Raw genomic sequence first — 12,304 nt, 5'->3', positions numbered from 1 at the left:
GAGAGAAAGAGAGACACCTGCAGACTTGCTTCACTGCTTGTAAAATGACTCCCCAGCAAGTGGGAAACCAGGGGCTTGAACTGGGATCCTTACGCCGATCCTTGTGCTTTGTACCACCTGCGCTTAACCCCTTGCGCTTAACCCTCATATATGCCTGGTGCTCAGGTGATTTTGAATTAATTTTCTGAACTTATAAATTTATTTACATTTTTACTATAGATTTACCTTATGAGAGAGTGACAGAACAGAGCACCACTGTCTCATGTGTTTTGTGAGGGACTGAGTCCAGGGCCTCAGGCTTATAAAGCATGCACTCTAACCACTTATCCACCTCTCCAGCTACTCTGAGATGAAGGACTTAATTGATTTATGAATCCAGGTGCAATTAAAATGCATTTAATTATTTAATAAATGTGTAGATTATTTAATAAATGTATTTAAATATTCATTTATCTGAGAGAGAGAGAGGAAGAAGAGAAGAGACACCCGGACACTGCTCAGCTTTGACCAGTGGTGGTGCCAGGATGGAACCTAGGTTCTCAGGCATGCAAGTCCTCAGCTCCAATGTACTTAGTTATCTCCCTGCCCTTCCTTATTGTTGCTGTAATACTTCTTTGTAATAAAATGAGTTTTCTTAGGATTACATGAGTTTTCTTAGGATTACATGAGTTTTCTTTGTAATAAAATGAGTTTTCTTAGGATCACAAGGTAGAAAGTATAAATGTCCCTTAAAAGCAATAAGCCAAAAATTTAATGAGCCCCTGAGATAAAGTTGTGCATGAACTAAAGTATATTTTATATTTCCTTCTACTATCTCTATTAGAACTGCCACCAAAATATCTAAGTTATATCTCATATCTAAGGTACTGTATTAATACAAAATATCATTGGGACTGGGCCGTGGTATCTCTGGTAGACTGCACAGATTACCGCATGTAAAGCGCTGAGTTCAAGTTCCCACCTCATGGTGGTCCAGGACTGTATAAGCAGTGGAGCAGTGATGCAGGTCTTTCTCTCTCTCTCTCTCTCTCTCTCTCTCTCTCTCTCTCTCCTTTCTGTTTCTCTATGAAAGAAAGAAAGAGAGAAAGGAAGAAAGGAGAAGGAAAGGGAGAGAAAGACAAAAAGGTAGGAAAACACAGGAAGGAAGGAAGGAAGGAAGGAAGGAAGGAAGGAAGGAAGGAAGGAAGGAAGGAAGGAAGGAAAGAAGGAAAGAAGGAAAGAAGGAAAGGAGGGAGGAAGGAAAAGTAGGGGTGGATGGCAGCTAGGGGCAGTAGACCTATTGTGAAGGCATAGAGACCTACTGATAAAGAGTAAAAGAAAGAAAGATAGAAAAGTACTGAATACTGTTGAAGACTACTGGGCTTATGATCTACTATTAAACTTTTCAGTTCTAGTTCTTCTAGTGTGATTTCACCACAAAATAAAAAATAAATAAATAAAAACTACAGTGTTGTGGCTACAGTCATGCACCCAGTTGAGCAAGGTGCAGAAGGACCCAGGTTCAAGCCCTCAGTACCCACCTGCAGGGGGGAAGTTTCATGAGTGGTGAAATAATACTGCAGGTGTCTCTCTGTATCCCCTTTCCTTCTCAAGTTCTTTTTGTCTCTGTCCAAAAAAATAAATAAATAATATTTTTAAAGAAAAAAAAACATTTAAAAAAGTCTACACTGGCAGCTCTTCTGTGTTCTCCTTGTACAGTTAGTGTCACAATTGAAACTCCCCCTTTAGGGTTCTGTCAATACTGCTACTTACATAATTAAGTTCTTCCTTCTTGGAATAAGATAGGACACAAAGCTTCCTGCATCCAGGTCTTTTGAAAATTCAGGATAAACCTTGGTTTATGGACACAGTGTCTACAGAAGTTTCTAAGTTTTCCTCAAAGACTAAAAAGGGGCCCTTAATAAAGATACATCAGTTAAATAAAATTGTTGTTCTTTAAGGCAATTACCAGAAAAAAATGGCACTGTTCTTACTACTGTTTATTGATATGTGGTACATTTTATATTAGGTAATTGCTGCATTTTCAGGATTCTGGTTAAATAAGACTTTTCTGTACCTATCATTCATTCCCCACCAAATATGAAGTGTTCAAGGTATAAAGTACTGGCACTTAACCACGATTAATTAAGGACATATGAGTAATTAAAACATGATCTCCAAGGACCTTTGTAGCACCAACACCTTATTTTCCTCCAATTTCTAGGTGTCTTTTTACTGTTTTAAATACCATGAAGAAAATGTGAAAATTAACTGACTTCAAAAAGTGTATGCCCAATTAATAGTAATTTTTGCTATTGTTGTTATTCTAAGTAAAAAAAAATATTAAGAAATTTACAGATAACCCTTTAAAACCTGCCTCTTCAGAGAGAGGGAAAGTATTTAATTGCCCTAGTAATAGAAACATTCAAATCTCATTATAGCATACATCTCTCTTAAGAAATTACAGTCTCTTAATCCTTCCAGATTTGTAAGAATGAAGGAAATTTAATAATTAAGTGGATGAATGGAGGACTGATGAATCAGGTTTCTATGTCATAAAAAATACAGAAACCCCAAGGCATGTTAATTTTTGACAAATAAACCGTAAACCATGACTGAAGATCATCACAGGAGACCTCTAGTTCATTGTGTGTGAATTTCCAGATGGAACTCCCTCCACACTATTCAAAAACTATTAATTTAGATGGGTATATGAGTGATCTCCTTTTTAAACTTTTGCTCAAGTAAAATGGACCCTGGTTTTGTTATAAAAATTCAAAATTGCATATTTTCATTTAAATCTGGGGTCTATTTCTTCAACCTTAAATTTTTATTCAGGGCTTATGGAAACTTGACTCCTGAGCCTACACTGTCCTATGAGATGCATTTCTCAGACTTTAAGAAATAATGCCATGTAAAGATCCCCAAGCTTTATTTATTATTTTGTATTTTTACTCCAAAAGAACAGAGATTTCCTTGTTTACAAAATTATTCTTGGGTGAAGCAAATAAATAGATTAAAAATCAAAGTTAATAGTTTGGTAGATTTGCTAACTATACTACTAATTTACAATGTAGCTGATTGTAGAGTTATTATTGGCAAAATGGAGGTAAAAACACTGCTCTATCATTTACAAAAGATGCTAAGACCTACCCCTGAAGTTGTTTAAAATATAGGCCTAGCATATTAATTTTTGTCTGGTTTCATTTCTGTCATGCAAGTCTTTAGGTGTCATTCTGTCTCTCTCCCTCTCTGTCTCTGTCTTCCCTCTCAATTTCTCTCTGTCCTATCAAAAAAATAGGAAATGTGTTTGTGGGAGATGGAAACAAATGGCTCTTGGGAGCCAGGGACTCACAGTGCCTGTACCGAGTCCTAGAGATAACCCTGGTGACAATAAAAAAGAAATAAAACTGCTTTCAAATTTATTGTATTTATATCCAGAATAAATAAATGAGATAGGTGTCTTCCAGTTACTAATTGTTACTCACTGGTTAAAGCTCAGGTTATATTTCCACAAGCAAATTGTTAGAACAAACTTGCAAACTGAGTTCAAGGACATCAGATACTTGGGTGCTGGTAGACAGAGCCACCTCCTACTTACTTTTTCAGAATTCCTTCTGGAATGAAATTTGGTTGGTTATATTATACTGGCATAGTGGAATGTATTTCAACATAAGTAATATAAAGTATATCAAAGAAGGTGACTGTTATCTATTAACTAGATGAAGAAATATGCTTCTTCTTTATACAATTATAGTATCCAGGTTAGTATTAGAAAATTTCATTCTTTCTTTGTGGTAAACCACACTAATCTAATTTTTGTGAATAGTGTCGATTTTTTTTTCCTTGCCTTTTTGCTTTTTGTATTCTGTGTTCCCATTAGTTGTTTATCCCTTTATATTTTTCCACTTAGTGCAACATTGATATTTCCACTCACAGAAAAAACACTCTTTTCAAAAAAGTCCTAGCTGTTTTGGCAAGAATTTAGTCTTGTCTTTAGATAACATTTTATTGGTAGTTTCTGCAAAGAAAAGGCAGCATTGTTAAGAGGATCCAAATTGCACTTCTGTGATAGCTTTCTTGGGGTGGGGGGAGGCACATTCTCTCTTAAGTACCATATATAGCATATATAGTATCTTCTGATGTGTGGTTGTCATGGTAATGAAAATGCAATGGTCTTTTTGCTCCATTTGAGTAAACAGACATGGACAACTTAGGGAACTTTATGAGACATAAATTATTTCTGGCCCATGGCTGCACACAGTACTGAGCACATTCTTGTTTAAACATCTTTCTCATTGTGTGTGTTTCTGGAGTAAGCAAATGTAATTTATGCTTCAGAACTAATAAGAACATGTCTCTTCTTGGAATTGTTCATTCATCTGAAATATGTTCATTGATACCTGAGGGAAAGGAGAGTTAATGAATCACAAGACAAAATCATGGTGGAGGGGAAATTGTGTCCCTCATTTTCCAGAGACTAGTTTGTGATAATTCCTATGAAATAGACTGGATAATTCTCTTTAAAATCATATATTTTTCTTACTTTTAAAAATAAAAGATATTTAGGTTGTGTTTTTAACTCTTTAATATGCATCCTGTGTCCATTTTTATTGATAGGTAGCTGTCATAAGCACATCAATTATACTTAAATCTTTTACCATTTTCCATTCTGAGTAAAAATACATGATTCATTTAAATTAATTCTTATGAGTTAGTTGACTTAGCTCACCCTATTCCTTCTACCTGCTGTATTTACAGACATATTACTCTGCTTCCTTTTAAAATAAATTTTTAAAAAATACTTGATTCAATTGTACACCAATCATGTCACAGAAATGACAGCAAATTTTACTAAAATTATAATTTAACATTGTAGTTCTTTTGTGATTTGTGCACATGAATTTCTCCATTTTGGCTTTGTGGACCATTCACATTTAGTGGAGACAACATTCCTTTTAGCCTAGATGTTATTTTTCTGTTGACTGTAATTCAAACAAAAAAAAATGCCAATTTGTTTACATGAACATCTAGTTGTGGCATTTCTCAAATTCAGTTGGGCTGTTGGATTTCTCAACTTCAGTTGAGAAATGTGTCTGTGGATAATGTCTTCCACTTTTTCCTCTCATTAGGTAAATTACTATATAATATGTTTAATAGACCAATATAACGTAGTTATGAATTACAGAAAGTCTCCAAAAACAACATAGCCCTTTATGAAGTGTGGTTTCCTTGCTTTCCCTGTGACATATGTGCATGTATGTACTTTCACAATGCTATGTGATTTTTAAGGGTGAAATCTGCCCACAATTGTTTGTCTGGAATGCCAGAGGAATCAGAAAATTTGCTTTCTAGTGTCTTTTTCCTTCATAGGAGCACTGTCTGTCTCTACTACTTCACTGTATCTCCTAGGTCCCTTGTAATGATCCTAAATCATGACCAGAGTCCAGCCCAGAAGCTCTCTACTTTATCTCCACTTGAAAATAAAGTTCTTTCTCAAGACTTCTGACAGTTTTGCCTCTAGGACCGGAGCAAACAACCCTGCTCTTTGTATTAGTTCAATCACAATGGGAGAAATTTTATTCTGCCCCTGCCACCGCTGCCCAGAACTGGACTGCTCACTCATAAACTCTGTAAGAGGCTTTTACTGCAGTACTTTACGAAACCAGGTCATGTCAGAATGCAATAACTCTTAAGAGATTCTGAGCAGAAGGTCAGTCACTTTCTTAGTGCTAAAGTTATTTGCCACTTAAGGTTTGAGCCAGCCATGAGCCCATTGATCCCTTTTTCCCCAGAGGTGGTGAGTAGGAATGTACCCTTGCAAATAATAAACAGGATGTCCTCAGGATGCAATGAAAGTCCCCACAGACTCTTGTGTCACACTGGAATTCAGATCTTTCCAAAGATCATTGAGCTGGTTTTCAGTTCCCAGATAAAAGGGCTTTTTTTTTTTTTCCTTTCTTTCTTTTTCTTCATACCCTTTCTGTTTTTATTCATTTGAATCTGCTGAGTCTTCCCATTGTAATTATCCCTGGTATTCACGATGTCAAAGTATATTAGTGAGAGATCAATAATATGGATCAACCCATTCACTTTCTACTTGTTTGGATGTATTGATTCAGTTTAAATAAAAGTCAACCTGCTGTATAATGTGTGTTTACCCTGGCCCTTGCTGAACATTTCCATATTCTCTCTGACAGTGTTTGTGTCATTTGTTTAACGAAAAATACTTTGTTTCCCTGGGGTTCCCAGGTAACAGTACTCCTGTGTTTACCTAATTTAAGCTTACTTTCTCAATAGGACTGATGGACGCCGTTGGTCGTTGGCATCACTCCCCTCCTCTGGCTATGGAACAAACACACCCAGCTCTACTGTCTCTGTAAGTGCCCGACTTTTCTTCCACTCCCTCAAAACCACAGAGTTTATTACACAAGCAGTGTTTCCTGGTAGGAGGGAAATGATAAATTCTGTGTGTCCACTACTTTGAATGAGCAACACATCAAATGATGGACTGACAAACATGAAAAAAATTACAAATATATCTGTTGCTGAGAACACAAACTATGAACAAATTGAGCCCCAAGATGCCAGTGGTTCATAGTCAAACATATTAAAATGTCTACAGCAACGTGAATCAACATTTCCACTAAGTGGATTAAATGCATTTTTTAAATAGCTTCCTACCAGTTCAGTAGATGCTTTGCCACCAATAGGGATTACTGAAACTTTGTAAATACACTTCAGAGTTTTAGATCTTACATGCAAAATCGTGGACATTACCATAAAGATACATGTATGGATTCTTAGGTCTGTTTTTCAAATTACCAATTTTCTCGTCTTTTTGTGACTACTATTTCTATCCTGATTGTTCTATTTTTAACTTTTTATTTACAAAATGGAAATATTGACAAGACGATAGGATAAGAGCAGTGCAATTCCACACAATTCCCACCACCAGAACTCCCTATCCCATTCCTATCTCTTCCCCCCTTGAAAGTTTTCCTATTCTTTATCCCTCTGGGAATATGGACCTAGGATCATTATAGGGTGCAGAAGGTGAAAGGTCTGGCTTCTGTAATTGCTTCCCTGTTGAACATGGGTGTAGACAGGTCAATCCATACTCCTAGCCTGTCTCTCTTTTTCCCTAGTGGGGCAGGGCTCTGGGGAGGTGGGGGCCTCTGGGGAGGTGGGAGCCTCTGCTCAGGGAAGTCAGGTTGGCATCATGGTAGCATCTAGAACCTCGTGGCTGAAAAAGAGTTAAGATATAAAGCAGAACAAATTGTTAACTAATCATGAACCTAAAGGCAAGAATATTGCAGATGAAGATTTGGGGGACTCCATTTAAAAAAAAAAGTTGGTAGGTCTATTTGAGGCATATATTCCAAGTGGCCCATGACTTTACTAGTTTTTGCCTGGATCTGACAGCTAACATGCAGGTGGACCCAAGCTATTATCTGGGGAGATGGTGTCATAGCTGGAAAAATCCTGCTTGTTTTGATCTATTTTTATCATTTTGTTTACATTATGGCTGTTGACACATAGGTGTAATTTCTCATCTATCCTCATGATAGATGTCTGCAAGATGCTCTTACCCCCGATATAGGTTCTTTCTTATTTTTGTCCTGATTTCTTAAGGTAACTTACTGGTTTTCTTTTTCTTTTTTTTTTTTTTTAAGGCTATGCTTATGCCTTGCAAAATCTTTTGTTTATCTCATAAGTCTTTTCTAATAGTGTTCTCATTTTTTACGGTTTATCAGATAATTTCATCACTTCATAAAGATCACTCTTTGTCTCAGTCTGTACTTAATTAAGGTGTTTTATAGTTTCAAGGTATCTTCTTTAAGTTTTTAAAGTTTCAGTCATTAATTTTTAGTGTTACTGCATGGTGGAACATCAGTATTTATGAAGTGTGCATTTAACAGAATGACTTTTCCCCTGAAAATAAAGGGCCTACTAGAACTGCATTTTCAAATGGGTAGTATATTTTAAAAATATGCTTATTATAGCCATGATTCTGTTATTGAAATACTCTCAATGTCTTTTGTTAAAGGTACTTACAAACTACACCTCTTAGTGCAAATAACAAAATCTCTTAACTTCAAATTTTAGTATCATTAAAAGTGATTTTATTTATTTAGTTATGTCTTTTCTAACTTTTCCTGTTGCAACTACTGAATGACAATTTTCTGAAAGTCAATCTTCATGTAAGGTGGAAAAACTCACCACCACTACCAATATTTTAATTTTTTTAAATTTGTGATTAATAGTAGTTTATAAGATTCTAAGGTTATAGTATAGTTCCACACCACCAAAGTTCTGTATCCTCACCCTCTGTATCCCAAAGATAACTACTATAGGTCTTACAAATCTTAGAAACAGTTTGCTTACTAGAAGCATCTAAACAAGGAGAAAGATATAGTCCCAGTTAAAGAGGGGAAGTAATTTTAGTTTCTTAGATAATATTATTATTTTTTTATTTTTTAAATTCCTTTATAGGGGGATTAATGGTTTATAGTCAACAGTAAAATATAGTAGTTTGTACATGTATAACATTTCCATGTAGCAATACAACCCCCACTAGGTCCTCCTCTACCATCATTTTTCAGGACCTGAACCCTACCCCCCACCCCAGAGTCTTACTTTGGTGTAATACACCAACTCCAGTCCAAGTTCTGCTTAGTGTTTTCCCTTCTGACCTTGTTTTTCAACTTCTGCCTGTGAGTGAGATCATCCCATATTCATCCTTTTGTTTCTGATTTATCTCACTTAATATGACGTCTTCGTGCTCCATCCAAGATGGGGTAAAGAAGGTGAATTCACCATGAACCTGAAACTTTGGAGCTTCGGGAATAAGAGTATCTTTGCATAACCATTATGCCATCTACCCCTGTTCACATTTCTCAGTTTTCCACGTAACAGTTCAACCCCCCTCTAGGTCCTCTTCTGACATCATATTCCAGGACCTTGACCCCCTCCCCCAACACACACCCTATAGTTCTTTACTTTGGTGCAATACACCAGACCCAGTCCAAGTTCTGCTTTTTGTTTATTGTTCAACTTTTTTTTTTTGTAATTGGATTTGTGTCATTGAAGGTGCCTTTAAAATTTGGATGGATAAGAGTCCTGCTAGTAAATATTATTATTGAGGAAATTACCTTCTCTTTCCTTTTCCCCTTTACACCCAGGGCACATTATCAATAGTAACATCATCAAAAGTTAGCATATTTTATAGAAAGAGACCATCTTATCTTGTTTATAGCTATATATTATATAATTCATTTTCTGTTACTTACCTGAAAGCCACAGAGTGTAAGACTGTGTTCAGCCATAGAAGTGAGAATATCTTACTCAACTGAAAACTAACCTGTTATTTATGCCCCAAATTCTCAGTGTAACTATCACTTTCTTGGTTTAGCTTTGACTGAGACCTATTTATTTTCAGGCTGATTTTTCTCTAGAGAAGAAACTATCTTTTGAGATGTTGTTTTGTGGGGAAAATCAGATAAAATATGGAGGGCATTTTGACCTTCCCAAGAAAGCATCAAGGCATACATTTAGGCACTAGTTATTGTAATTCTTTTTTTTTTCCCTTTTGTTGCCCTTTTTTAAAATATTTATTTTATTTATTTATTTCCTTTTGTTGCCCTTGTTGTTTTATTGTTGTAGTTATTATTGTTGTTGTCATTGTTGGATAGGACAGAGAGAAATGGAGAGAGAAGGGGAAGATAGAGAGGAGGAGAGAAAGATAGACACCTGCAGACCTGCTTCACCGCCTATGAAGCGACTCCCCTGCAGGTGGGGAGCCAGGGTTCGAACCGGGATCCTTATGCCGGTCCTTGTGCTTTGCGCCACCTGTGCTTAACCCGCTGCGCTACAGCCCGACTCCCTAGTTATTGTAATTCTAACATGAAAGGGAAGCAATATAACATGTTGGCATTACCTCCAGTTTAGTGCTTTGATCTCATACTCTTGGGATGAAATTCTTCTTGAGGTAGTTGAATAACTTCACTTTGTTTTGTTTTAGTCATCCTGTTCCTCACAGGAGAAGTTGCATCAGTTACCATATCAACCAACGCCAGATGAATTACATTTCTTATCAAAACATTTTTGTACCACTGAAAGCATCGCCACTGAGAACAGATGCAGGAACACTCCTATGCGCCCCCGTTCCCGAAGTCTGAGGTGTGTGGACCTGATCAAAAAGTGTTACTTCAATGCATTATCAGTTTCTAATCATTTCAAGGATTTTGGCTAATTCATATATGTGTTCACTGATTTGTAAGCTATTATAAATACAGTGTGATATTTTCTATCTACACATGATATTGTTAATTATCATTGAAAGGCATCTTATTATTTTCTTTTTAATTCTCACAATTTGCTAATTACTGTAGTAGCAATAATCATCATGGCCTGAAGGGACACCCTATAAAAGTACCAGCCATTTGAAAATATTAAAGCAATCTAATTATGGAGCAAGAACACTTAATATTTTATTTACTTATGAGAAAGATAGGAGAGAGAGAAAGAACCAGACATCACTTTGGTACATGTGCTGCCGGGGATTGAACTCAGGACCTCATGCTTGAAAGTCCAATGCTTTATCCACTGTACCACCTCCCAGGCTACCCAAGAACACTTAATATCCTTATTAAAGAGGGAGAAACTCGACTTAAAAATGCAGGAGAGAAAAATTAGGATATATTTTCAGATTCTGCTTTCTAAAAAGTTAGCAATCATCTTATTCTCTGCCCTTCATAATTCTTTCTTCAAAATTCTGAACAAATTGTTAGGATCTTGTGCCCCCTGGGGTTTTTATGGATGTCAAATATTGTCTGTTTAGTATTGAATAGAGGTGTTTTATTTTGGCCTAATTTCAAAAAATAATATGTCACAGTTTTGTTCTTGAGGAAACAGACTCTAATCCAAGTTTATGATTAGTATGGTGGTGTGATAGTTGTCTGCATCAACACCTACGGAAGGGAGGGAAATTAGCAGGCTTGGTTAGAAGGAAAGTCTATTCACAATACAACTCTTCCCAAGTGAGAATGTGACCCACTAGAGTTGGCCTACTAGACCAAATGATCCTTTTCTATATTTCTACCTTTTCTTACATATGACACCCTAGGAAGGCCCAGATCCTTGGGTGGAGGGAGTCTGTAGTTCCTTAAGAGTCCTGAGGGCTAATGGCTTCTACAATCCTAACAGCTACAGGAGCAAGTTCTTCTCTATAGGAGGGTCAGGGAAGTCTGTCCCGCTGTAGAGCTCATCATCAGATCTTGGTATTACAGAACTGATGTACTTTCTTATTTTTATTTATTTATTTATTTATTTCCTTTTGTTGCCCTTGTTGTTTTATTGTTGTAGTTATTTTTTTTGTTGTTATTGATGCCATTGTTGTTGGATAGGACAGAGAGAAAAGGAGAGTGGAGGGGAAAACAGAAAGGGGGAGAGAAAGATAGACACCTACAGAACTGTTTCACCGCCTGCAAAGCAACTCCCCTGCAGGTGGGGAGCTGGGGGTTTGAACTGGGATCCTTATGCCGGTCCTCGCACTTTGTGCCACGTGCACTTAACCTGCTGCACTACTGCCCGACTCCCAGCTGTACTTTCATATATGAGAACTTGTTTGATAATGTATTCAGTTGAATATCAAAATTTACTGAGAGGTGTTTGTCTTTCGCAACTTTCTTATTTAGAATCATAGTCATGACAGTAAATGTAGTCATATTGAGTAATTATCGAGTGTGTTAGATGATTTTGAGACACAAATAAAAGGCCACTTTTCTTAATCCATTTAGATGCATTGTGTTTTACTTGTGCCATTTTTGGCTTTGTGAAAAGATTCCCTAGAATAGCCAGCGAAGGCACACAAACCTGTGGTTGAAATAACAAAGTAAAGTAAAATAAAATGCACACAGCTGTCTGTCTGCCTCAGTTTCATCATGTCTACTTCAGCATCCCAAATAAATATTTACTAGGCTAGGAAATGGATTTCAAAGGTGACACCTATGCCATGGAAGTCTCTCAACCTCTTCTGTGGTAGGTGACAGAGTGCAGGTGTAGAATGAAAGTGTGAAATTATATTGCTCAACTTGTCCTCCATGATGCTGTTTTGCAGATACCCTGTTTTGTTTCATATTGCAGTTCACTAATTGGTTTCCAGAGCTATACCAGGGCAGGCTACCTACGGGCTATGATCTCAACTTAAGAACCTTTTCTGAACTAATCTTGTATTGTTGCTATAATTACCCTTTTGCATTCCACTTCCTGAGCTTTCCTTTGGCATTCTATTCAGCATGTTTCTCTTTGGGGGCATGTTTGC

The 12,304-nt window shown here is 36.7% G+C and overlaps 1 protein-coding gene across 10 annotated transcripts in view; it reads left to right on the top strand.

Annotated features, from left to right (window-relative positions):
* MAST4 (microtubule associated serine/threonine kinase family member 4) overlaps positions 1-12,304 on the top strand; it is a 724,287-nt gene that overhangs the window by 627,695 nt on the left and 84,288 nt on the right. For all 10 annotated transcript variants that reach the window (XM_060191259.1, XM_016188336.2, XM_060191258.1 and 7 more), the window contains 2 exons: positions 6,280-6,358; positions 10,004-10,161. In XM_060191259.1, coding sequence (XP_060047242.1) covers positions 6,280-6,358; positions 10,004-10,161 — 237 coding nt within the window. The remainder of the gene's footprint in view (positions 1-6,279; positions 6,359-10,003; positions 10,162-12,304) is intronic.

Source organism: Erinaceus europaeus, chromosome 5 (assembly GCF_950295315.1).
Source record: "Erinaceus europaeus chromosome 5, mEriEur2.1, whole genome shotgun sequence".
In the NCBI taxonomy this organism is placed as follows: domain Eukaryota; kingdom Metazoa; phylum Chordata; class Mammalia; order Eulipotyphla; family Erinaceidae; genus Erinaceus; species Erinaceus europaeus.
This window is presented reverse-complemented; position numbering and strand designations above follow the sequence as displayed.